The sequence below is a fragment of the Poecilia mexicana genome, unplaced genomic scaffold (assembly GCF_051168715.1).
Source record: "Poecilia mexicana isolate PSO_F unplaced genomic scaffold, ASM5116871v1 scaffold_7, whole genome shotgun sequence".
Classification (NCBI taxonomy): domain Eukaryota; kingdom Metazoa; phylum Chordata; class Actinopteri; order Cyprinodontiformes; family Poeciliidae; genus Poecilia; species Poecilia mexicana.
The window spans coordinates 27,083,925-27,110,211 of record NW_028263376.1 but is presented as its reverse complement, the minus strand read 5'-3'; the positions used below and the strand labels follow the sequence as shown (position 1 = coordinate 27,110,211).

Genomic DNA, 26,287 nt, shown 5'->3' with positions numbered 1-26,287 from the left:
AATGTAAAATTTTAGATAAAAACTGCTTTAGTATAACCTTGTGTAAAAAGTGCATCTCAATAAATTAGAATATGATCGAATATATAATTACATGTCAGGAATTCAGTTAAAAAAGTGAATCCATTGTATAGTTTCATTACACACAACAGTAATATATCTAATTCTGTAAGTGTAGAAGATCATAGCTTACATTTACAAAAACCTAGAATTTGGTTTTTCCAAAAATTGCAGAATCTCATCAAACCAAAAAGGAAGACAAAATATTTTCAACACAGAAACGTTCTGCTCCCCCCGTGTTAAGGTCGGCACAATGATGGATTCTGATGATCTGTAGAGCAAAAACGGATTGTGCTGCCTATTCACAGTGCTGTATCCAAACATAACATGGAGAGCTAAGTGGACAGAAAAAGTACAGTAAAACAAAAGTTGCCAAGCAATCGGGTTAACAGAATTGAGTCAATTGTGAATAGTGCTGGACTTTTGGACTGATGAGTAGTGCAGTAGAGCTCCAAGGGTTTTGGGTCCACCGCTAATGTATTACATAACCATATTGTTCAGTCGGTCAACATTTTTATACTAAAACTTTTTTTCATTTTTTGGGTCTCGTGTTATATTCCTCTCCTCATCGAACCCAATTTATGCCAAAATAAGCCTTTTTGTAGACATGTTTTTGTAATGATTTTACTATCATAAACGTGTTTCACTTTTTAAATTTAATCAATTAAATAAATTACTTTTTGATTTGACTCTAATTCAGAGTTGCACCTGTACATATTGAGATATTAATGAATAGACCAGAAAAAATTAACGTAAAAGCGTGAAGCAAAAGTGTATGTACTGTACATATGATGACTTTGCATAACAGCTGTGTATGTGATCTCACATTTCGGTCGCCTGGCATCAGAAAGGAAACCAAACGTTTCCCATAATGCATCTGCGACCTCAAAAAAAGTGTTTTTTTTTCCCAGTCCCTGTTCTCTGTAATTTTCTCGCTTTCTGTGAGCCACTCTCATACCAAGTCTTTAGGAAGGCAGACAACCAGCAGGAACATATATCTATATATATATACATATATATGCATATATATAATAATCATGAACTCGAATAAATTGCTGGAAGATTTCAACTTGTAACTTTATTCCATCTGTTGCAGCTACGGATCCGTTTCAAACAGCAAAACCATCAAGAACTCGAGGCTCGTGAGCCAAAAAGATGATGTGCACGTGTGCATCATGTGCTTGAGAGCAATCATGAACTATCAGGTATACAAGCGGCTGCACCTGCATTTCACGTTGCACGGTCCTGCTTGGTGCACAGTCTGACACGGATGGGATGATGCGTTTCCTGTGCTGTCAAGTGTTGAACACATACATTTTTTTTTTTTTTCTTACCACATCCTGCTCACTGTCTGTTTCTCTGTCTCTCCATGCAGTATGGCTTCAATATGGTCATGTCTCATGCACATGCTGTCAATGAAATCGCTCTCAGCTTGAACAATAAGAACCCACGGTAAGAACCTGTGGAGCCCCGGGGCCCCTCCACAACCAGGCCGGGCTGAACAATAGGTGAAACCGTGCAGCCAGCTCATCCGATATGCTTCCTCATTCTCTATGGGGCTCGGCTTCTCTCTGAAGTCGAGGATCAGAGGCACGCTTGCAGGCTGTAAAAGGAATGTTTACTAAAGAAAGATTAGTGGTGAACCACATGATTGACCACTTCATAATGAAGAGTATGAGACCAAACGTTTGAAAATCAGCACAACAAAAAACAACTAGTTTTGTTTAATACTGGATGTGGATTATAACTTATAACTTTTTAATGTTCTTTATATTAATTTTTTTTTCTAGAATTTTCTGAGTAGCTTTATATTCCGGTGTTAGTTTAGAATGTCTTGTATTTATGAGATTCTCTTGCACTTCCAGGACGAAAGCGTTGGTCCTCGAGCTCCTTGCTGCTGTCTGTCTTGTTCGAGGAGGTCATGAAATCATCCTTTCAGCTTTTGATAACTTCAAAGAGGTGCTTAGTGCAATTTTGAACTAATTATAAGAGACCTGCTTCTTTCTACTTGTGTGTTTTTAATCTAGAATCTAGGACAGGGGGTTCAAACTACCGCCATCTACTGCTTTCTAAAAGAACAGCAGGTTACTGTTTAATAAAAGTCCATTAAAAAAAAGTTATTTATTACGGACATTTTTTATGAGCATAAAAAAATTATTTATTTGAAATTTCTAACTTTAAATTTGATTGTTTTTAAAAATTAAAGAACATTCCATAGAAGATGGAATTCCCTGCAGAAAGAAATGGATGTTTCTCAAATTGTCTGTCTTCAAAATACGGTATTGCATATTGCCATGGATATAAATTTAGGAATAGTGAAAGTAAAAAAATAAATTTATATATATATATATATATATATATATATATATATATATATATATATATATATATATATATATATATATATATAATTATTTTTTAAAGCACTTTTTAATGTGAATTTTAGCATTTTAGCACTTTTTATACATTTAAAACATGCAAATTATTGTTTATAATGAGCATAAGACCAAACTTAAACGCAATAGACTATTTGGTGTTTTGTGTTATGCTTGCAACATGCCAGCAATAACAAAGACACAAATTTGGTCTCTTACAAACTTGTCACAAAAATCGTGTCACTGCACCTTTTTCTTTTCAGGTTTGTAAAGAGAAGCATCGCTTCGAGAGACTGATGGAATACTTTCGTAGTGAGGAGGGAAACATCGACTTCATGGTAGGAGAAGCTGTCCTTTACCCTTACATCTTTCTTTTAGTGTCAACATAGGTTTTGATCAAATACTCCGTTTCTAGTTGGCATTAACTTAAAATACGGTTCGTACTGGCATCTCTACACAAGTAAAAACTCATTTTAATGGCAGATGTTGATGGAAGACTCCATGGATTTGGTGTCATTATCCAGATACAGATCACAGTACCAGGTATAACTGGAGTCTCGGTCTGTTTGCGTTTGTGGCCTAGGTTGCGTGCATGCAGTTTATTAACATCGTGGTCCACTCAGTCGAAGACATGAACTTCAGAGTCCATTTGCAGTTTGAATTCACCAAGCTGGGACTTGATGAATACCTAGAGGTAAGGAAACCATTCATTCCGAGCCAAAACATTTAAAACTTCACAGAGATCGTACATGAGGTGCCGCTGATTCCTAACCGGCCCTGTTAACGTCAGAAATCGAAGCACACGGAGAGCGACAAGCTGTCAGTGCAGATCCAGGCCTACCTGGACAACGTGTTTGACGTGGGTGGCCTCCTGGAGGATGCCGAGACGAAAAACGCGGCTCTGGAGAAGGTGGAGGAGCTGGAGGAGCACCTGTCCCATGTAAGTGCACCACCCAGTCTGGACCACCAGCGCTGCTCTCGGTGCCCGGTGTTGTGCCTACTTAACTTGGCTGTCTCCATGTGGTAATTAGAAATCTACTCTGTGTTTGCTTTTCACAACTGGTTGGAGATAATAATTGGGTGGGGGGAATGCGGGAAAATAGTGTGTGAGGAACAAAGTTATTATTGTCCTTGCCACGCTGTGTTCAGTGTGTTTTTTTTCTTTTTTTTTTTCCAATCCCACGCCGCTGCGCTAAAGGCCTCCTTCACTTGGGAGAAGGTCGTAGGCAGTCCTGACATCATTTGAGGAATTTCATAACAAACCCTGCTCTCAGGGGTCAGTAATGGTGGGGGAAGATCAGAGTGAAGATTCTTGGTGCATTCCAGAGCAGCACGTGTAACGCCATCGAAATCAAAACTAAAAGCTGTGTCATGATCGTGCTGCATCGTTCTGCTGGCTATAATCTCATTTCTTATTGATGATGCGGCGTCCAGAAGGGAGCGGAGCTGGGGAAGATGCCCTCTCATCACCCTGTTACTCTCTCTGTGTCGTCTTCTCAGGTGACTGAGAAGCTGCTGGAGGTGGAGAATGAAACGATGATGAAAGTCGCAGATTTGGAGAAGCTTTTACTCCAGAAAGATAAAGACCTGCAAGTAATACGGGTGAGCTCTAGTTGCTATGGTATAATTTTTTTTTTTTTTTTTTTTTGCCGTTTTGCCTAAGTGTGGCTTTGAGAGTTTCCTATTTGAGTAAATCTGTTTGAGATGAGCTGAAATGAAAAGAAAAGGAAAAAAAACGAGGTCACAAGGAAACAGGATGTTTCTATAAAGTGCCGGAGCCCTCATAACGTGCTCTTTACTGCCCCCCGGTGGCTGCTCAGGAGACGTACGAGTCGACCAACACCCAGGTTAACACCCTGAGGAGGATGATCAAGGAGAAGGATGCTGCGTTCCAGAGGCAGGTCAACATCGAGCGGCGGCTGCTGGAGCTGGAGCAGCAGGGCACCATCCGTTTGCACAAGAAGCCCGACGGCGACATCTCCATCGAGCCGCTGGGCGTCGGCGGGGGTGGCGGGATCACTTTGGGGAACGTCGGCCAGCTGATGTTCGGTTCCTCGGCTGGGCTGACGGAACCCGGAGGACCAGACACCAGCTTGCCACCCGCGAGTGAAGCTCCACCGCCTCCCCCGCCCCCTCCACCACCTCCCCCTCCTCTGCCTTCTGCTTCAGGTGATGCATGTGAAAGTTTTCTTGTTTTACTTTACGCTCTCAGAGAGCATCTGGTTTCAGCTCTTTCATGCCAGAGCAAAGTGACGGGTCACAGCACTGTGCAGCTGACCCAGACAGGAAATGGGGGGGGGAAAAAAACAACAACAAACATTTTCCTGTGTTTTCAGTTATTTACATTATTAGACCATGTTTGATTTAGGAGCAAAATAAATATTTTGCACTGAATAGAAAAGTTACACCAGTGGAAATATAGCGCATACTGTTCTAATATTAGTTTCTGCATTAATCACAGCTGTTCCGGTTCCACCGCCTCCTCCTCCTCCACTGCCAGATGCTTCTCCCTCAGTCATCATGACCCTGGGTCTGTCAGGTGAGATCAATGGAATGTTCTTTGTTTTGGATGGTTCTAACAATTTACAGCCTGTTTTAACATCACTTGTGTGTTTAAAACCCCCCTCCACAGCTATCAGGATCAAGAAGCCAATCAAGACGAAGTTCCGTCTGCCCGTATTTAACTGGACGGCCCTGAAGCCCAATCAGATCAACGGCACCGTCTTCAACGAGATCGATGATGAACGTGTGCTGGAGGTACATCCAGAAGAGACTTGTTACATGTTTTTTTTTTTTTTTTTTAACGTTCTGGTTTAAAATGTTTTTAGAGGCGGTAAGAAGATAGAAACAGTTACAGATCAGTTGATTTAAAAAAACAAACATCTTCCTTATCATCCTGCTCAATATTTGTGCTGGTAATGTAAATCTGGGTGAGTGGCTAAAAGGCAGATTCCTCTGAGCTAAATCATTATTAAACCCTTTGTAAAATAAAGTTGGGACTGCTGCGTAAAAGCTATTAGAACCTCTGATCATCTTCTGTAGCACATTTTGTCCTCTCTGTGTTTTTTTAATACTTAGGTGAAAATGGTTTAGTTGCACTCAGTGTGGAGGGTTTGAAATGGGTCTTTCGTATCCGTTTAGAATCAGAATGCATGACGTATTTCTCATGCAGGAGCTGGATCTGGAGAGGTTCGAGGAGTTGTTTAAGACGAGAGCCCAGGGCCCTGTTGTGGCTCTTTCTTGCACCAAGAGTAAAGTCTCTCAGAAGGCGGTGAACAAAGTCACTCTGCTTGACGCCAATCGGTCTAAAAACCTGGCCATCACGCTGCGAAAAGCCAACAAGACCACAGAGGAGATCTGCAGAGCAATTGAGAAGTACGCATCTCCAATAAGCTGAACAAAACAAAACGGTTACGCACTGGACAAGGTACAAATGAGCGCTGCTATTTTTGCAGGTTCGACCTCAAGGCTCTGCCTGTGGACTTTGTGGAGTGCCTGATGCGCTTCCTGCCCACCGAGGCGGAGGTGAAGGTGCTCCGTCAGTACGAGCGCGAGCGCCGTCCGCTGGACCAGCTGGCCGAGGAGGACCGCTTCATGTTGCTGTTCAGCAAGATCGAGCGGCTCACCCAGAGGATGAACATCATCACCTTTGTCGGGAACTTTGCGGACAGCGTCGGCATGCTCACCCCGCAGCTCAACGCCATCATCGCTGCGTCTGGCTCGGTGAAGTCCTCGCCGAAGCTGAAGAGGATGCTCGAGGTTGGCGAGGGTTTCCGTAGCGGCTTTTGTGCGGCTTGTGTTTGTTTGTTTGGCTGGGGAATAAAAACTTAGAACTCCGCTTGTCTTTTAGATCATCTTAGCTTTGGGAAACTACATGAACAGCAGTAAACGTGGGAGTGTTTATGGCTTTAAGCTGCAAAGTCTTGATCTGGTGAGTTTAAAACAAGGAAAATCCAGTCAACAGCATATTGCTTGGTAGTTTTTTTTTTTTTTTTTGCTGATGATGTTCTATCTTTTTTTTTTTTTTTTTTTGCTGTGCAGCTGCTGGACACAAAGTCCACAGACAGGAAAATGACTCTGCTCCACTACATCGCTCTCATTGTGAAGGAGAAGTACACAGAACTGGCCAACTTCTACAATGAACTGCACTTTGTGGATAAAGCTGCGGCGGGTGAGTAAGCTCCAAACCTTTACGGAGTTTTTAGTCGATGAGGCTTTAAAGTTGCTGACCTGCGCGAACTGCGTGCAGTGTCTCTGGAAAACGTGCTGCTTGACGTTCGAGAGCTGGGCAAAGGCATGGACCTGATCCGAAGGGAATGCAGTCTCCATGACCATCCGGTGCTGAAAGGTTTCGTCCAGGCCAGCGATCCGCAGCTGGACAAGCTGCAGCGGGACGCCAAGACGGCAGAGGTACTGATTCTAGAGCTCACACTAAATATCCAAAGAGATGCTGCAGGGGGAAACAAAACACGCTTTCAGCTCTCTGACGTCTCGCACGTAACCACTGTTTGCTCCTGACTCAACAGTGTTTACAAACTGCGCTTCCACTCTCCTCCCCGTCGATTCTAGGAAGCCTTCAACAGTGTGGTGAGCTACTTCGGGGAGAGCGCCAAGACGACTCCGCCCTCGGTGTTCTTCCCCGTGTTTGTGCGCTTCATCAAGGCCTACAAGGTGAGCCCCGGCGACCTCCCCTCGCCTCTGTGTGCTGACACGCCGCAGTCTTCTCTGCAGGCCTTCTGGGAAGTTCCCTGGTTTGTTTTAAGCTCCGCCTCGGAGCGGAGAGGAGCAGAGTTTGGCCGCCTCTTTGTGCCACAGGACGTGGCGTGTAGTCTGAAGGCAAATAACAGGAAAGGCCAGCTGGGGCTGACTTTAGAGTTGCAGCTGTGGTGTTTAGACTGCCACCCCCCCACCTCCCCCACCTCTGAGCTTTTACCCCGGACAGCCGCGCCCAGGCCCCGCCACACAGCACACATCCTGGGATTGTTCTCAGACTGGATTTATGGGATTTGCTTAAGGAAATGTACAAGACACAGATTTAAGGGCACAAGTGTCTGTTTGAGTTCACGTAGAGAGTTGGACAGTAAGTCCAGATTTATTGGGTTTGTCCTTACTGAGGGACACACGAGGTAACCTTGACAACAATCCAGAATTTCGTTGGGATAAAGTCTCAATGCTAAACCAGAACCCTGAAAATGATGTTTAAAGTTTTAGGTGAATACAAAAAACACAATATAGTGGAAATTTAATCAATCTAATTTATTCAATGTTTTATAAAACCTTTGGATTTTGTCCCACAATGTCCTCCATAAAATTATGTTTAAAAAAATAAAGTACATAGCATAAGTATTCACTCCCTTAGAACCCTACACTTTATTTTATTGGGATTTTGTATTGACCATCACGAAGTCGCACATAATTGTGAAGTGAAAACATTTTACTAATTAAAATCAGGAAATGTTTGGCATATATTTGCATTAAGATTCTTGGATCTTTGATACAAATGTATGCCAACGGCATAATGATGCCACCACCCATTGTGGTGTTGGGTTCAGTGTGATTTGCAGTGTTGGTGTTCCACCATGCATGAGCTGAGCTCGTTCTTCGATCTGCTTTCTGTGTCCTCTATGTGGCTTGTGACCAACTTTAAACGGCACGTCCGCTAGCTTTCCTTCAACAGTGGCCTTTTTTTTTTTTTTCCGTGCTATTCTCCAGTATCTGCAAATCTCTACAGCTCCTCCCGAGTCACCTCTTGGCCTCCTCTCTGGTTAATTGCTCTGTTTGCACAGCCTGCTAGCTTATTTAGATGATTTACGGTTGTATCAGATTATTCTGACCTTGGACTGAGGAGCGCTCTATGAATTGTTCAAAGCTTTATTGTTTTTAAATCATAAACTAAAGCTGTTTTAAGCTTCTCCACAGCTTCACCCTGACCTCCCTGGTTTGTTCCTTTTGTCTTCATGATGCAATTTGTTCATGAATGTCCTCCAACAAACCTTTTATGCCTCAACACATTAATTTACGGATAGTTCACTGTTTACTAATGAGATGACTCCTGAAGGCATTTTTAAAAAAATAATACACAACACACTTGGATTTTTTTTTTTATCTTCATAAAAACAAAAAAAAAAAACATTTATCACTTAGTTTTTACTTTAGTTATTTGAAGAAACGCTAATACCTTTGCTGCACATTTAAAGTTTTATGACGGCTGGTTGGCATAATGCATTTTGCATAGATCATGTCCTTTGAGTAATTTGCGACTGCTGAATGTTTTCGCCCACCATTGGCTGCATGTGTGGGCCACTGATTGGTCCAAATTGCTGCTCTCTGCCCACAAACACATGGCAGGACAGATTATGTCGTGTTTGTGATCTTGTGATGCTCACAGCCAGTTTTCTCACGTTATTAGATGCACAAAGTGGATTTTAGCTTTTCTTTTATTCATAGGTTTTTTTTTTTTCAAACTTGTCATTAGTGTGTTGTGTGGTAATGGAGTTATTGAGTTAATAAATGTGAAAATAAAAGGTGATTGCACTTAAAAAAAAAACAATCATAAAAAAGGAGAAATGTTCTCATCTGCTTCCCTGAGTACGGTTTCTGCAGTTATTTAGGTTTTGTTTCACAAAGATATGTGACCCATGCCTTCCCTGTTTATGTTGGAATTCTGAACTTGTGCTAAAACGGGCCACATAAATCTGTTGACTTGGATTTATTTGAGTTCATTCCTCCCCCACCCCCCAATATTTTCCCCATCTCAACAGGATGCTGTGGAAGAAAACGAACTGAAGAAAAAACAAGAGGAAGCCATGAGAGAAAAGTTACTGGCTCAGGAGGCCAAACAGCATGACCCCAAGGTACAGTCCAAGCTCAGCCGGATGAGTCTTCTGCAAAGTTTACCCTGTGCTAAAAAAAAACAAAAAAACAGAAGAACCATCTGAAAAGCCTAAATCCTCTCTGCTGACGCAGGTCCAGGCGCAAAAGAAGAGACACCAGCAGCAGGAGCTGATCGCAGAGCTGCGGAAGCGGCAAGCCAAAGACCATCGACCGGTGTACGAGGGCAAAGACGGCACCATCGAGGACATCATCACAGGTGGGCCAGAAAGAACCATTAAAGGGCCCCACGTGGGTGCCGGCAGCCGCCCCGGTGTTCCCAGGCTCAGGATGACTGTGGTCATCGACTGCTCAGCTCCTTTGAAGTGCACCTTGTGCTACATACTGCAGACACCAGCACATCTGGAGCACAGCAGCGCATAGCAACAGTTACCGGCTGCGTCATAGCGAGGCGTCCGGCCAGCTGGGAAATTTACGACACTAGAGTGTTTTTCTGTCAGATGGGCAGTTTGGTGCAAAAGTCTTTAAACCCGCTCCCCACCGCCCCTGCTTCTGCAGCATCGGTGTGCGCTCAGTGATGTTTTTGTTGTAATCCATAATCACGCTCTAAGATGTCGATAATCTAAATGTTGCATCAGTATTAACTTTTACGATGTCAGTAACGGCTTTTAATCACTGGGCAGTAGGCATGGGCCGGTTACCGCGAATTGATGTAAAGCAGAGTTTTAAAAGTTTAAAAAGGATTTCAAAACCACTAAACTGTTGCTATGGTTACAGTCCCTTTTAATTACATGCCAGAGAAAGTGATAGTCATCTGAGTTTTCTGCAGTTGCATGAAGCATATAGTGAATAGGTCATCCTCCTTATTGTTCCTGTGCACTGATGGTAGATTTCAGCTACAGTTTTCCTTAAAGAGCCACCAGTTGATTGGTCAGGAATTATCATCTACCAATTGACCCTGATCAGTGATCCATAAGACGCATTTTCCCTTTTCAATAAATTCATTTTTGTTTAATACAAATCTGGTAAAAGTCAGGGACATATAATGTGAAATCTAAATAAGAATGTTTTGTAATCGCATCTTTTTTGTTGTTGTTGGATTCAAATCCATTTCTTTTATCAAAGAATCCTGCAGCACATTTACAAATTTTGTTTCATAGTCCAGTTAGGGAAAAAAAAAAAGATATTGGTTACACTGGAATCAGCAGCACAAACCTTTAAAACAGAAAAGCCTCGTTTTGCTTATAAAACAAAGCATTTGGTTATATTTTAAGTCAAAAGAGCTGAAATATTCTAGATATTTAAGTTTAACAAAAACAGCAATAAAATTTTAGCAACAGTAGAAGTTATTGTTGCATTGCGTATGACACATTGCGTCATACGTTTTTGATTAAACCTTTAGCTTTAATACGGCCATGCTGTGATATTTTGTTTCTTTTTACAAAACGTCCACACTGTGAGAATCTCTCACCAGCCCATGCCTATTGAGCCACAATAAGGACCAACCCAACTAAAATCTGAGATTTTTTTTTTCTCATTTTACCCTCATAGAGTATCAGGCTTTTATTTATTTTTTTTAAAGCAACGGATTCCAGAATGTTGATTTCATTTTGTTGCAGGTTTACTCGTTTTCTACATAATATGAAGTCAGTTTTGTTCCCCAGGGCAAAAGGCAGTGTGTCAGTGTCTCAGGTGTGACATGTTCTTCTCTTCCTCCTCCCGCCCCTCCTTCCCCCAGTACTGAAGAGCGTGCCCTTCACGGCCCGCACTGCTAAACGCGGCTCACGGTTCTTCTGTGAAGCCAACCTCTGCGACGACGCCAACTGCTAGCCCTCCCTCTCTCTAATGCCAAGGTTGTCCAGGTGTCTCCCCGTATGACTCTTAACCCCACTGTGCATGAAGCATGATCCCTGTCCCCTCACCCCACCTCCAACAACAACAACAACAACAACCTTGTTAACTAACTTGGGCCGTCTTCTGTCGGTTGCTTGAGTTTTGTTTTTGTTTTTTTTTGTTTTTTTTTTCAAGATGGCTTCTATCAGGCGTTTGGTGATAGGAGGCAGCCAAACCTCTTGGGTTGGAATTTGAGAGAAGCAGCTGCAAAATAATGTCGACATGTTTTTTTTGATTGTTTGTTTGTTTCTTTTTCTTATAAATGAACAAAAAAACCAAAAAAAAACAACCTTGTTGACACACTTATGTTACAATCAGTAATGCAAATAAGCATTCATACAGCATGCATGGCATATATTGCTCTGTAAGGCACTTTCATGTAATCCTGAATAGAAAGAGGTTTGGCTTAAAAACGCCAGTTTTATCCAGTGAGACTAACTTGTTTGGTGTTTGGTTTTCTGGCTAATGTATGACTTTTTCCAACCCCCACCCCCCCTTCCCCTCTTCAACCGCTGCTGTTTATTCCACCCTCCCTCCAGCTGAAAAGAAGATTAATGACAGTATTTCCCACTCCTAAAGAGCGGGTAAGGAAGGTAGCCTGGCTTGAAACCCGGCCCGCTTGGCCCTCAGGCCTCCTGTGCGCTGCTACAAGTGATGTCAGCTGCTTCAGCTAGTGCTTCACACAAACAAACAAAAAAGAAAAACAGCTTTGCAGCACTAAAACGTATTTTACCACAGGAAAAAAGTAAAAAAAAAAAAAAAAAAGACGGCTAACGCTGAAGCCAGGTAATGGTGCATAAACGAGACATAATATGCCCTAACTTTCAACTGACTCATAAAATCTGACTTTCCTCCTCCCTGTCAGAGGTGAAGTTTAATAAATGTCGCCTGAAGGTCATCCTCATCCCTCTCTAAAATGTGTTGCATGTCGTCTGGTGTTACCACGTCCGCCATGTGTGTCTTTGCTAACTGTCCTCTGCAGCGTGCTCAACAGCTGTTTGGTCAGCAGGCATGGGGAAGTAGAAATGCACATTCATTTAATAACACAGTTTTGATTTTTGTTTTTTTATGTCAAAAGCGACTATTGGCCTAAACGTTGTTTTCTAAGTTAGTTGACCAACTAAAAAGCTTGTTGATCACCGTAACGTAAGCAGTGCATTGTTAGCATTAAAGTGTTGCTCTTTCTGCATCCCCAAAGCCTTGAATTTGTCTTTTGTTGTATTGATGAAATTCAAGGTTATGGGAATCTTTCATCTACTTGTTGGATCGTTTTATGCTCTCATTCGGGTGTCGTGCCTCACAAAAGTATTCATACCCCTTGAAGTTTTCCACATTTTGCCATTTGACAACCACAAAGTGTGGCGTACATTTGCACTCAGCCCCCCTAGAGAAACCAATTGCTTTCAGCAGTGAGTGAAGTGGTGGAGTCCACTTTCATGGACTCAGTGTTGTGAAGGCTGGCGTTGAGGTTCTTGTAATCATGTTTTCAAACTCCTGGTTTACGACAGAGGAGCATTAGGGCCAGACTATTCTCACAATTAAAAAATAAAAATAAAATAAAAGTCCTCTTAAAGTCATATTATTTTTCTCTTTAAACAACTATTTTCTTATTTTACAACTATCTTCTATCTTTATTCTGCTAGTATTATGACTATTTTCTCGTTATGTTATGACTTCATTCTCATAATTAGAAAAAAAAAATTGTCTCAGTCTCGCTTTCATACTCCATCGTATGCCTCGGACTTGCTGGACTGTGAATCTTTTCTTAAAGGAAGTCCTAGTTGAAACATCCTTTTCTTTTTCTTTTTTTTTTTTTAATTTTTTTATTAAATCCGAGTGTTAACCTACAGCCTGCGTAAAAATGCAACAAATAGTTTCATACTTTGAAAGTGTCAACACTATCAACTGTGCCTCTTTGCACCAAAGATGAGCTGAATGAGAAAACAAGAAGTAACATTTTGATTTACTTACTAAAGGATCTTTTCCTGTCTGAGTGAAATGCCAGAAAATAGGAAATGAATGAAGTCCTCAACATCCACTCGTTATCTCCACTCACTCTGCCTGTATCTAATGCTGATGTTGAATGTTCAGCTGGATGTATGCTTTCTACAGGGTCATTTGTGTAACTTATTAGCATCTTTCCAGATTTTATTGGACAGGCAGGGGTGGAGTTAAGTAATTATTGGACTAAAAGCTCTTAAAATGAGCTAAAGACAGGATTAGAGCAACCGTAAAGTACGGCAGCCTCATTCTGCTGGGAGGTGAACACGTTTTGACAAACGTGTATCATTGCTATTCCGCTTGATTTATTTTCATGTCCCAGTACATTGAAGTTTGTGGTTGAGAATGCAAACAAGGGGTAAGGATGCTTTTGCAAGGCACTGTGTGTGTGTATGTGTGTGTATTTTGCTGAACTTTGATGATGTAAACACTCAGCTGCCATTTTGTTGAAAACACCTGAGCGAAATGAGCGCAGCAGCTAATAATTCTCTAATCATTAAAGTAACAGTTATTTCATCTTCATGATAATTATGAAGGACGGCTTTCTGTAGGGTTGCACACAAGCTGAACTCGACCAAATGTCAGAGAGCAAACCGTTCCTCAAGGTGAATTCAACAAAATGGAAACTGAGTTCGTCTTTTTGCATTTGTTGCTGCTTGAAAACGCAGAAGCGAACCTTTTTTAGGGTTGACCTCCAAGTCGTCTAACGTGTGCGTCTCCTCCCTGTCTCTCACCCCTCTTTCCTCACCTACTCACAGATCTCCGAAACCAGCCCTTCCTGCGAGTCGATGCCTTGATCCGGAGCGGGTGGAAGAGACCCTAAACCACTCACCTGCCACTTATACTCCCCCTTCCCTTTATAACACTTGTCCCCGTGTCCCAGTGGTCCCTCTCAACCCCTGAAAGGTTGCAAATCACACACACACACAAAAAAAAAGGACTAAAAAGGGAGGAACGGGGCAGAGCTCTTGTTTTGGCTGAATAATTTATTTATTTATGGAGGTCCTCCTTAGCAGCCACTTTCAGCAGGCAGGTATCGTTAACCAAGCACAATGAGGATGCTTCTCCTCCAACCCTCCCTGCTGTGCCGGCGCTGAAGGTCAGACCAGTTCGGTCGGAAGGCGACTGCGGCAAAGGTGAGACTAGTCCTCCAGAACCCGTTTCCTTACTCGACTGCAGGAGTGAGACCGGGAGGCGGTCCCGAAAACGTCGCCAACCGGCTCAGTCCGCCTCAAAGACATTTGCAGAACAATCCTCCGTAATCGGACTCTAGCGGACTATTTATTAGAGTTTTGCCAAGTCTTTCTCGTCGTGTTCAGTCGAGACCCGATGTCGAGGAATGTTTGTTGTAGGTCGTACTCGAGAGGAAAACGTTTCCTGGTTCTTCTAGGTGAAGCTAGTCCAACCAAAATGTCTCCAATCATATCTTTAAGAAGTGCCTTTTGTGTAAACAGTGTTATTGTTGTATGTCAGCCATAATTAATTTGTTACTTCATTTGGTGAAGATTGTACTTTTTTTTTTTTTTTTTTCTTCAGCCTTGTGCTATTACCTGCAGCCTTGTAATACCCACAATATGTAAGGTGAAAATCAGGCTTTATCAGCACCTAGAAAGTGATTTCTAATATTTACCCTTCAAGTAAAATAATCTGACATAAGTTATACTTGGGGGGGGTTAGGGGTGGGCGGTTTATCCAAGCAAATGTAAAAAGAAAAACAATTGAATGTTACTTCATGTATCTTGACAACACTTCCTGTCACACTTTAGGTGGCATTTTGAAAGTGACTTATTTGCCAGGAGGTCTCCAGATTTACACACACGATGTGGAAGATATTGGCCATAAGATGCATCTCAATAAATTAGAATATGATCGAAATCTAGTTTATTTCAATATGTCAATTAAAAACGTGAAACTCATAGATCGATTGCACACAGAACATTATATTTCAGGTGTTTATTTCTGTTTGGTTTGCCGAATGTGGCTCGCAGCTAAAGAAATCCAAATTTAGTTTCTTGGAAAATCGGAATATTTGACCAACAACAAAAAAAGATTTTTAATGTAGAAATGTGTACAGTATAGGAACTCGGTGTTTAGTAGCACAACAATGAAACGCCGTCTGCTTTAATGCCGTCCTTCAGCTCGTCTGCATGATTGGATCTGCCGTTTCGTCTTGGCCATACTCTGGTTCTTTCGCAGTTTAGGGCAGGAGGGTCAGCAACATGAGGTTTTTAAGCCCGGTATCCTCTAAAATATCCTGACAGATGGCCACACGGACTTTGGACTTGGGCAGCAGACGACGCAGCTCTTCGAATCACCACCACCTGTGAAACCTTTACCCCCGGACCTCTCGTAACTCGGGGCTCTGGAATCGTCTGTGTGTGGTTTCTCTTGAAGCGCCGACCCAAACTGAGCTTTGATTCAGAATCTTCTAGAAGCCAGTGACGATCTCTGATGCCTGTGGACCTGATCTTCCGACCGTTTTCCTTCCTTTCAATTTTACTGGGATATGGCAGTCTGTATATCGGTGACTCCTTCAGATTAGCTGGTCGTCTATAACTGTAGCTATATGCTTGCATATTCTATCTATATAAAAAAAAATTCTGTTGAGTCAATTTAATTCTTCAGATTTTCCAAGAAACAGAATAAACGCGCAGGAAAAAAAATCTGCTTGTGTTTTTTTCATGGATTTAAATTGAATTCCTGAAATCAATTAGCGCTTTCGTGATATTCTGATTTACTAAGATGCATCAGTACGTGTGTGTTTCTAAGCTTTTGTTTAAGTCATGGCAAATGATTTGTTCTTACACTACATACTTTGGCTTAAAATAGTATGAGACACTATTCTTTACAAGAAGGGTTTTATTAATGTAAATTTTAAAAAAAATTAATCAAGGAATGTTCTTTGTAGAGAAAAAAAAATATTTCTGGGATCATCAAGTGCCTGAAAGGTGACACTTTCTGTTTAATAAACATGTTGAATAAGAACCTTCATCAGACTGCAGGGTCATGGAAAAAAAAAAGTTTTTGGCTTCCTTTCTTTGACGAAGTAACATTCAAACAATTTCTACATCTTTGTGTTTTATTTCTTAAGATCAACTAAGATTCTCTCCAAATGACAGACAGGGCCATTGTACATTTCTACTAGAAAAATCCATTTAATTTCTTATATCAAAAAAATAAAATTATAACAATCAGATCCACAAACCTGTGGGCTTTTTGCTACCAAAGAAATCCTCCAACCAAATTAGACATGATTGTTCTAGTTTACACGAGTCATTTTGAACAGAACGTTAAAACTTAAAAAGGTGATGAATACTGTTAAGTGAAGGATAAAGCCAGACGTTCCTCTGTGTGTGTGTGTGTTGAGTTTGAGCACCACACGGTGTGATATGGCAGGTATGGCTGATGGTTTTAAAAAGCAGCACAGTGTGCAACACTGAGACAAACAGAAGGTTAGCAGCAAAGCAAAACAAGAAAAAAAAAAAAAAACGCTCATCAGGAACGAATCAGTTTCACTACTTGGAATGGATGCTCTTTGAGCATTTAGCTAAATTACAGTTAAACCTAAAAAAAAATTCAATCTCACACATGTCGTACCATCAGTCGGTCTCCCTGGCCTTTCCTGAAAGTGTACAATCAAAAGACAAAGAACGGAGAAAAAAACCCCCTAAAATGCAACCTCTGCTCGTTTTCAGTGAATTCAGACAATTTGGCCTCTTTTTTTTTTTTTCCCCCTCTCTAAAACAAACTATGTGGAGCAGTGTCACCGCTCCCATCACGTCCCACAGATATCTAAAGAATAAAAATAATAAAACAAACCCAAGGCCACAGATGGCCATTCCTGGATTTTTTTTTTCTTTTTTTTCTGTTAAATCCAGGAATGTGGACTTACAATCATCCTCTTTAAACGCTAAAAAAAAAAAAAAAAACTGCAATTGAATCATTCATTGTTGCTGACAAAGATTACACAAGGACTTTAAAAATAAAATGTTAAAAAAGTACAGACTATTTGTTACTGTTTGTTTGTATTCCTGGGTAATATTTTCAAGACACTTTGTTAATAGATTCATATATATATATATTTTTATATATATGGAAATATAGATTTTTATATATATATATATATAACTTTAGTCTGTGCAAGGAGGTAAAAGACAATCACTTGAATGTAGCTGCTGAGTCCTCGGTGTGCATTCCTCCGTCAGTCTCCTTCCGGCAGCAAACTAAACATGCACATCTAAAGTGGAAAGCATCCAGGAAGCATTCGTGGTGAGCACTGACATTACTCTTCTGAGCAACTAAACACTTGGCAACTTCTTCCTCCAGGATGGAACGATACTCCCTTGCTCCTCCCCCCTCTGCCACCCCCAGCCCAATTCATACCCCCCCCCCAAAAAAATAAAATAAAATAAAATAAAAACATGACATCTGCTCCACAGCCGTGTCTCTCTCCATCTTTTACATTTGCACAGAGGTAGTGGCTATATGTAAAGAGGAAGTGAACAAAATTAAAAAGAACCGATAAAACGTCTATAAAATGGTTTGTTTTCCCTCACCGGTTATTTTTTTTTTTGTTGTTTGTTTTTTCTATGTCAAGGAACAAAATATAATACTGCAATCACTTAAAAAAGTAGTCCTTCATTTTTATACATTTTGTACAGAGTTCTTGCGGTTGTTTTTCTCCTTTGTTGCTTTTCTTTTCAGCTGGTAAAGGCATATGATGAGAGAGAGAGAGAGTGAGAGAGAAAAAGAGGGAGCTCGCTGGCTCAGCTCTGGGTCGGACGAGGCGGGGCGACGTCGGCAGAGATCAATCCCGGCTGAGCTCTACGCCAGCGGGTCATTCATGTCCTCGTCGGCCTGGGACAGAAGCTCCTTCTTTTCGTCCGTGCTGGCCAGAGAGTTGCGGCTGTTGTGGGCGCCCATGTACAGGGTGGCGTACACAGGGTTGGTGAAGTTGGTGGGCTGCCGGGCACACGAGATTACAAGGTTGCTCATCTTGTTACACGACGCAGAAGGCAAGATTTAGAGCGCTTAATTCAGAACTTTTTTTATTTAAAACAAATCTTTTCCAAGATATTCAGGTGAGTGGAGGTTTGCCTGTAGGTTTATCTAGCTTCAATGATTTCTCCAGAGGGTTTTTCCGTCGTTACCTTATCTGGGTCCAAAGTGAAGTCCGAATCTAGCAGCTCCCCGGCGTCGTCGTCGGGATCTCCTTCGTAGATCTTGTAGGCCGGGTTCCCGATCTCAACATTCATGGCTCCGTTTGTCATCCGGTGATGCTGGAATCCCTTTGCGCTGCAGAGCGAGAAACGCCGTCATCAATCGTCTTTATTCAAAAGCATAAAATCTGCAGCTCTTCGGGAGAAAACGCGAGTCAAATAAAGCCAAAAGGGAGACAAGTTAAATGAAATCAGGTATTGACGTAACTATCTTTACACAGCTCATACAAACAAGACAATCATTTAAGGTCAAATGAGCCTTTTTATTAAATTTTTTTTTTTTTAAAAGGCCATTTGATTAAAACGATCAGGTATACAGCAGCATGTCTTCTGCAGAGAATGCTGGACGTTGCAAATATCCAGCTCTTTGCAGCTTCTGAACATTTTTATTTTTTTTTATTTTATATAAATTCACAGCTGAAGAGTATCCTTGCAAGCACATAAAGGCCGACATTTACACACTTAAACACAACATGAAAAGTTATGGAGATGGTGAAAAGGTGTAAAAAGTTCAGTTCCCCATGCAGCTGCTGATGGGGAATCCCTCACAGGGGTGGTTAGGAGGCAAACGGGGAAATGGCAAGCAAATACAAACCGACTTAAAGAATAGAGAAATGAAATGGACAAAAAAAAAAAGCAAAGCCACTATATATCCACACTATATTGAAAGGAGAAGCTACGGGGGAATTATTTAGCCCTATCGAGTTACCGCGAGCACTGAGAGCGAGATTTGCCCGAGGACAGAAACCTGGGAGACAGGAGACAGATGCTGTTATCAGAATGTAACGCAGAGAGAGAAGCTGGAGAGAAAAGGATGAAAAATGGAAGTCGAGTCCCCCCCCCAAAATATATGCTTTTTCTTTATTTTTTTTAAATTCAGTACTCACCCACGCATTCTCCGCTTGTACCACAAGATGGCGCCAACAACCAGCAGCGCCAGCAGCAGCAGCAAGAGGATTGGAATCACAACGGAGGCGGAAACTGTGAGGAGCAAACAGCGTGAGCAAACGATACCAAAGGGCAGTTTTTTGTTAGCACAAGGCGTTTATCGACTTACCACCACTGGCGGCATCAGAAGAATCCACAGAGGAAGACGCAACGTCACATCGGTATCCTGACCATCCAGAAGGACACCTGATAATAACGACCAGGGAGTCAGACAAACGGAAGAGGAGGAGGGGCTTGTCACGGGTTTGGGGGAGTGGATACGGATCTTACCTGCATGTAGGAAGCTGAGTGCGGGTGTCGAATGAACACTGGCCGTGAGCGCAGTAGTCTAAACAACTGTAGCAGGTGGAGTGGGTCTGACCATTGGTGCAGCTACATGGACACGTGGAGAGAGAGAGAGTTCAGCTTGTTATAAAGTGAGCAATTTAACAAAACAAAAGAAAAGAAACCAGTGGAATATCACAGAAAAGCTCATTTACTTAAAAAAAAATTATAATTTAAAAGTAAGAACAGAAATGAAAGCTTCAAATGTGTGTGTAAAGTTAAGATTTTTTTTTTTTTTGTCTTTCTAGAGTTCTGTCTCCTCAGCTTCCTTACTTGCAGGCGATTTCCCCGGTGCGCTGCGTGAAACACTTGCCGTCTCCACAGAACTGACACTTGTCGAGCTCGCACTGGTGTCCCGTGTACTGGGTGGGGCACTGACACAGCTTGGTGCCGTTGGAGGTCTGCAAGCACGTCCCACCGTTTTGACAGAAGCCTTCGCATTTACCTGATGAAAAGAAAGAGGGCTTGGTGAGAAGAATAAACCACACACTGCAACTTTAAAACAGTTCAGTTTAAGTAAATATTGACACTCAACAGACTAGAGTCTGAATTTTTATTTATTTTTTAATTCCTGTGGGTTTTGCAATGTAGGCAAACTAAACGCCAGAGCACAGAAAGTGTGGAAAACAGTTTTTTCCCCCCCCACTCTTGTGTTTAGAAGGACGCTGCTCAAAAGAGAACTGAACTGAGTGTCATTTTCAATTTGTGAATAAAATTAACTTAAACATTTGATTAAATATGACATGTTTCTTTATTTAAAAAGTAACACTAAATCCCTTGCACAAACTATCTACAACCTCGATGCCTTAGAAGAGAATTTATCTGGAGGTGCTGCCACTTACTGTACTGGCACTGGTCTCCTTGGTACTCGGGTTTGCAGCTGCAGGTTGGCTGGTTGCCCATGCTGACCAAGCAGCTGCCACCATTCAGGCAGTAATCCTGGCAGGTGTGGAGGTTGCAGTTCGGCCCTGTGAAGCCTTTGGGACATCTGCAAGTCGGTGTGCCTGCAGAACCATTTCAGTTGTTAAACAGGAGCTTCAAGATAATCCCCCCCCCCCCACCCGCCTGAAAAAAGTACGATTACAATCACCAACTTCATTCTCGTCCCAATTTTTATTTTAGTTTTCACTCAAAGCGAGTGAGTTTATCACACACAACAACAAATTAAACACAGTAAGAAAAAAAAAATCACGTTCTAGTCTTCAATACATGTCGAACTATTTCATTACAACTGCTTGAAGAGTTGGAGTTCTTCAAGAAAATAAACTTTACTACCTGAATTTATCTGTGTTAATTACAAATGAAATAATTTTGTGATTTTGATGTGAAACAGATTCTAAATTAAGTTAAGATTGTTTTCTAATAAGAGAAACAAATAAGAAAGGGACGGTGGCCAGTGTTTTATTTACACCAATCTTGGCTGTAAATGCGTTTTTCAGACGTTTTGAGAAAACGAAAGATGCACAAACTAAACGTTCCAGGAATAAAGTCATCACTACCTGCTCTAAAGGCAACCGCAGCCCATAGAATGATTGTTCTGCTTTTAAAAAAAAACATGGATAAATCTCAATTAACTGTTAGCGAATTTAACTTCTTTTTTGGGGGGGACATAGGCAGACATAGATATATCTATGTATATTTATGTCTGGCTGGAAATCCTCACACCGAATGAGTCTACCTGTATGGGAAGAGGTGCAGGTGCCTCCGTTCTTGCAGTAGTCCCTGCACTGGTTGACCTCGCATCGCGCGCCAACGTAGCTGGGCTGGCAGCGACACTTCTGCACCTGATAGGCATTGAAGAAGCAGCTCCCGCCGTTCAGACACTGGATGCTGCAGGGCTCTGATGGAGGAGCTGCAGAGAGAGTACAGGAGGGTGGAGACATCATTTATAATGCAGCATTTAAACCCCTTTTTCTTCTTCTTTTTAAACCATAGATGAGATGCCGCATAATGTGAGTGATATGTATGCTTGGACTTACTGAAAGATGACGAGGTGGGGCTCGGTCTCTCCACGCAAGTACCATTGTCAGCGACGTAGTTGTTGGGGCAGGTGCAAACGGGGCCGCTGGGGCTCAGAAGACACAGCCACTCGCACTTTTTCTTGTCACACGGGTTAGGTACTGGTGCAGAAATAAATTACACGCCAAGTAAGAGACTTCAGTGTCTGTAAAAGTGCAAATTATGGCTAAAAGATGATCCCCCACTCACTGTCTGGCTGCTTGTATCGGTGGTACAGAACTATGTCAGTGGCGTGATTGATGCCTGTTGTGAGGTTTTCCATCGGGCCTTTGCCAAACTTGTTGACCCGGAAGACAAAGTTGTTCATGTACGTGACACCGTAGATGTAGTCCTCAAAGATATCAATGCTGAAAGGGTGAAGCAGGTCTGAAAATAAGATAAAAACGGGAGAAAAGCATTCAGGCAATGAACCGATGTGGCGGCGTTACGTATTCTGGGTTCTACTCAGACGTGCGACTCAACGGTTTTTGATGCCAGAGACGGCGATGACGGGGTCTGAGCCGTCCAGGCGAACGCTGCTGATGGCCGAGAGTTTAGCGTCGGCCCAGTAAAGACGCTCGTTGAAGTAGTCCACGGCTAATCCTGCAGCAGCAGAATGAAAATGAAAGAAATGTAAGGGGCTTTCATCGGTTTGGAACATTTTGGACCTGAAAGGATCATTCAACGCTCAAATGGCGCTGACCTGTGGGCCACTGGATGTTTTCTTGAACGAGAGTCTGCCTAAGAGTGCCATCCATGGCAGCCGTCTCGATTTTAGGATGGTTTCCCCAGTCTGCCCAGTACATGGTGCTAAAGAGACACAACACACAGTCGCAAGGCTCAGAAATACGGCAAAATTGAAAAAATGAGTGCAAAAGTCTTTAAATTCTCCCACATTTGATAGGATATTGGTCAAATTATAAAACACAAGCACCTTGTCAGTTCTACTCAAACATTTTAGACTACTTTGTGTTTGTCTGTCTAATAAATCCTCAATACTACACTGAAGATTCCTGTTGTAACATGACAAAAAAAAAAAAGTTAAGAGTACCAGTACAAGGTAGTATAGATTATAAATCAGGCATCTCTCTGACCTTCTTTGTGGGTCCACTACAATAGCATACGGCTCATCTATCATGCCAGAGATGAGGGTCTTGCAGTGCTGCCCTGACATCTGAGCCACTTCGATCACGTCTCGACCAGAGTCTGTCCAGTACAGGTTTCCTGCCACCCAGTCCACTGCTATACCACGGGGCATCTTCAGCTCCCTGATCTGGATGTGAACAGAAAAAAACTTAGCAACGTTTTTTTTTTTTTTTTTTTTTCTTTCTAAAGCGACACATCTTCAGATTGTTTACAAGCTTTACCTGCAGGTTGATGATGCCGCCCTCGTTCTGCCGGCGGTTGCCGTGAGAGTTTGACGAGGACGAGGATGAGGACGAGGACGAGGATGAGGACGAGGACGGCTCCGGGAGCTCGTAGGAGGAGATGCGGCCAGTGTGCCAGTTGGTCCAGAAGATACGGTTGCTTTTGACGTGCAAATCCATGGCGTCGATTCGCACGCTGGCGTCGCCCTGGAAAATCTGCTCGTAGCGCCAGTTGGGCATGCCGGGATCCAGGCTGCGGATTTCATTGTCATCAGCTATGTATAGGATCTGTCGACTGCTGTTCATGCCTTGGAGGAGCGGAGGAAGAAGTTACAGCAGCGATTCTCAAAATCTTTTTTATATATCTATATATATATATATATATATATTGGTGCATTTTTCCAATCAGTAGAACAATCTTCATAACTGTTGGCTCATCCTCCACAACATTTAGTCGTTTGTTCTGCAGAGGGCGGATACTTTCGTTGCTGCTTTGCCAGGAGCGTATCTCGTTGAAGACAGAAAGGAGCGTCTGGACGTGCAAGAATGATTTACGGTGCTGCGCACGGTCCGATTCGTTTTCAAGATAAACTGCAATATAGAGGCTGGTTCTTAAAAAGTCTGTACTTTTCTAGTTTGCTTAAATTAGAATTACAAAGAGCCTGCAGTGAACATGTGAAACCTAAGTAGCCAGTCTCCTTTTTAACCCCATTACATAAAATGTAACTGTAGGTTTCAAATGTCTGTGCAAATAGTGACTAGTGTGAGGTGGTGCAGCCAAGATCAGATTTCTTTGCATTGGAAGAACAGAGTGAACTATCATAACGAAAACCTGACAAAGACGTTCGATAATCTTGTTCATAAACACGGCGTCAGGACTTTTCATTCTGCTGACGCCGATGATGTTATTGAACTCTCCGTTTTGATTAAGCGACTCGCTTCGCCAGGTAATTGATCAGGCTTGGCAGTTTGCACCAACTGTTTTGAGAAATGCACCAAAGCATTTGAAATAAAATCTAAGAGGTAAAAAAAAAAAAAAAAACAACAACAACAACGACCGGATTATCCTTACTGTCAGCCTTGCAAGTGTCATTGATCCTGGTAAAGTACTTGTGGCAGCTGCATTTGTAGGAACCCTTGGTGTTGTTGCAGATCTGGGAGCAAACTCCAAACTCTAAACATTCGTTTTTATCTGAGAGACGAAGAGCCAAAGAAAAACGTTAATGCCAGCGAAATATTACAAACCGGTTTCTTCGGTCTTAATCGTACCTCCACAGGTGTGGTGCCCCGTCTTCTGGAAACCCTTTTTGCAGGAGCAGAAGGAGTCCGTGCCGTTGGTGATGCACTGCGCCTCGTCCACGTTGCCGCACTGGGTGCTGTTGCTGCGGCAGTCGTTCAGCCTTTTGTCTGAGATTAAACGAGCAATTTAAAGATGAGACGGGGAATTCTGAGTTTCTGCGTCTCAAAGCGTGGATGCTGGGTCAGGAAGGAAGCACCTGTTTTGCACTGGATCTCATCGGAGCCAAAGTCTTCGCAGTCATTGAAGAAGTTGCAGCGCAGGTTGGAGCTGATGCATCGGCCGTTGAAGCACGAGAACTCATCCTTCTCACACGTGGGAGTCGCTTGGTGGGCCTCTGAAAAATGCAATCGCGGACACGTCGGTAATAATCCAAGCTGACAAAGAAGAGGTTCTTTTCTAATCAGACACTTCCGTGAAAAAGTTTTCACGCCCCTTAGACGTTTTTGAGAAGAAAATCCCACAAAGAATGTGAATATGTTGCCGCTCCTCTGAACAGCTCCACTTCTCACCACAGTTGAATTCGTCCGAGCCGTCCCCACAGTTATTAACGCCGTCGCACCTCCTCGACATGTGCAGACACACGCGGTCGTTCAGGCACCGGAAGACTCTGGTAGGAGGACACTGGAATCTCCCTGAGAGGAAGAACGGACGAGACACAGAAGAGAGAAACAACAACAACGACAACAAAAAAGAGAAGAAACAGGTCAGAAGACGACAGCGAACGAGACATTTAGAAAGTGTGGGACTAAAAAGATCAACTCACTGCATTCCTCTGGATTCTCATCAGAGTTGTCACCACAGTCGTCTTCCCCATCACACTTCCAGGCGAGTGGTTTGCACAGAGTGTTGTTGCACTGGAACTCATTTTGAGGACAGTGACGTCCAGCTGAGAAACGGAAAAGAAAGGTCTTTGTTTTTTTTATCAGTCTTGAATAAGATCAAGTTTCTCAAATTAAGCTAACAAAGGAAGTAACAGGTTGATGCAAAATCCACTGTCCAAGCAGCAGCAAGCAATCCTTAAATATGTTTTGAACATTCCTTCAAGCTTCTTCAAGGCCTTTTGCAGATTTTCTCAAAACGTAAACAGCTTTTTCCTCTCACTCTGGTCGTGTAGTTACTGTTGCTAAAATATGAGTTTTGATTAGTTCACATTTCCTGATTTTTCTCTATTTTTCGTCCCTGCCAATCTACCAATCTTAGTGATTGAAATTCTAAAACTGTCTAACAAAAAAACTAACAAAAAAAACAACCATGAAGTCTGGTTACTGAAATCATTTAAAGTCCATCCAACTTTGAAGATGGCATCCCACCAACTATTGCAAGTGTATCCGCGTGATTCAGGCACTGCACATTTTGATAGCGTGGTGAAGACTGCGCTTTGATCTACTGTGCTGACCTATTTCAGAGGAATGTTTTTAAGCCACTTAAATCTCACTCCAAGTTATTTAGACTCAAAAAGAGCATCCGAAAATCTGAAAAAAACCTTGGAGAAGAAAGATTGCAGCACTATTTGGTTTGTCTCTAAGGCAAACCCACGGGGTATAATCCAACATTCTCGCCAGAAAAGACTCACCAGTGCTGCCGCAGTTCTCCTCATCACTGCCGTCCATGCAGTCAGGGTCAGAGTCACATCTCCAGCGGATCGGGATGCAGTGACCACTCTTGCACTGGAACTGGTCGTTGTCACACTTCAAATCACAGCCGTGCTAAAGACGACACACACACACACACACGCACGCACTGAGAATCAGTTTTACGACGAGAAGCTAGGATGGATTCAGAGTGACGCTGCTGTGCTCCAGGATGAAACTCGGCTCACGTTTAACTCTATGTTTTCCTTTTACTATGAAGTCACACTTTATGGAGTTTGGTTTTAAAGTGAAAGAAATAGCTAAATAAAATAAAGATGCAAATCTTACTTAACAAAAAATAAATAAATTTTACATATAAATTATTGACTCATTAAGGTGAAGA

General features: G+C 42.3%; 2 protein-coding genes across 7 annotated transcripts in view; one reads left to right on the top strand and one right to left on the bottom strand.

Moving 5' to 3' along the window:
• The window catches only part of fmnl3 (formin-like 3), a 38,704-nt gene extending 22,556 nt beyond the window's left edge, over nt 1-16,148 (top strand). For 2 of the 6 annotated variants that reach the window (XM_088007364.1, XM_088007369.1), the window contains 20 exons: nt 1,154-1,262; nt 1,433-1,509; nt 1,923-2,016; nt 2,696-2,770; nt 3,016-3,126; nt 3,223-3,372; nt 3,933-4,034; nt 4,253-4,601; nt 4,894-4,971; nt 5,065-5,189; nt 5,605-5,807; nt 5,888-6,191; nt 6,283-6,363; nt 6,474-6,603; nt 6,682-6,842; nt 7,002-7,103; nt 9,194-9,286; nt 9,399-9,522; nt 11,002-11,116; nt 13,916-16,148. In XM_088007364.1, the coding sequence (XP_087863490.1) occupies nt 1,154-1,262; nt 1,433-1,509; nt 1,923-2,016; nt 2,696-2,770; nt 3,016-3,126; nt 3,223-3,372; nt 3,933-4,034; nt 4,253-4,601; nt 4,894-4,971; nt 5,065-5,189; nt 5,605-5,807; nt 5,888-6,191; nt 6,283-6,363; nt 6,474-6,603; nt 6,682-6,842; nt 7,002-7,103; nt 9,194-9,286; nt 9,399-9,522; nt 11,002-11,093 (2,560 nt within the window). In that variant the 3' untranslated portion in view covers nt 11,094-11,116; nt 13,916-16,148. Of the gene's footprint in view, nt 1-1,153; nt 1,263-1,432; nt 1,510-1,922; nt 2,017-2,695; nt 2,771-3,015; nt 3,127-3,222; nt 3,373-3,932; nt 4,035-4,252; nt 4,602-4,893; nt 4,972-5,064; nt 5,190-5,604; nt 5,808-5,887; nt 6,192-6,282; nt 6,364-6,473; nt 6,604-6,681; nt 6,843-7,001; nt 7,104-9,193; nt 9,287-9,398; nt 9,523-11,001; nt 11,126-11,695; nt 11,741-13,915 lie in introns of all 6 variants that reach the window. The other 4 variants (XR_015763832.1, XM_088007365.1, XM_088007368.1 and 1 more) reach the window with 4 other exon arrangements.
• A 137-nt stretch (nt 16,149-16,285) lies between these two features.
• The window catches only part of lrp1ab (low density lipoprotein receptor-related protein 1Ab), a 96,040-nt gene continuing 86,038 nt past the window's right edge, over nt 16,286-26,287 (bottom strand). The window contains exons 70-89 of the mRNA XM_088007363.1: nt 25,887-26,019; nt 25,077-25,199; nt 24,823-24,945; nt 24,510-24,647; nt 24,283-24,420; nt 24,086-24,205; nt 23,014-23,321; nt 22,741-22,919; nt 22,350-22,456; nt 22,130-22,249; nt 21,857-22,033; nt 21,628-21,768; nt 21,327-21,500; nt 20,491-20,652; nt 19,922-20,093; nt 19,595-19,696; nt 19,434-19,510; nt 19,264-19,357; nt 18,308-18,452; nt 16,286-18,119 (exon numbers count right to left, since the gene is read on the bottom strand). Coding sequence (XP_087863489.1) covers nt 17,982-18,119; nt 18,308-18,452; nt 19,264-19,357; nt 19,434-19,510; nt 19,595-19,696; nt 19,922-20,093; nt 20,491-20,652; nt 21,327-21,500; nt 21,628-21,768; nt 21,857-22,033; nt 22,130-22,249; nt 22,350-22,456; nt 22,741-22,919; nt 23,014-23,321; nt 24,086-24,205; nt 24,283-24,420; nt 24,510-24,647; nt 24,823-24,945; nt 25,077-25,199; nt 25,887-26,019 — 2,871 coding nt within the window. The 3' untranslated portion in view covers nt 16,286-17,981. The remainder of the gene's footprint in view (nt 18,120-18,307; nt 18,453-19,263; nt 19,358-19,433; nt 19,511-19,594; nt 19,697-19,921; nt 20,094-20,490; nt 20,653-21,326; nt 21,501-21,627; nt 21,769-21,856; nt 22,034-22,129; nt 22,250-22,349; nt 22,457-22,740; nt 22,920-23,013; nt 23,322-24,085; nt 24,206-24,282; nt 24,421-24,509; nt 24,648-24,822; nt 24,946-25,076; nt 25,200-25,886; nt 26,020-26,287) is intronic.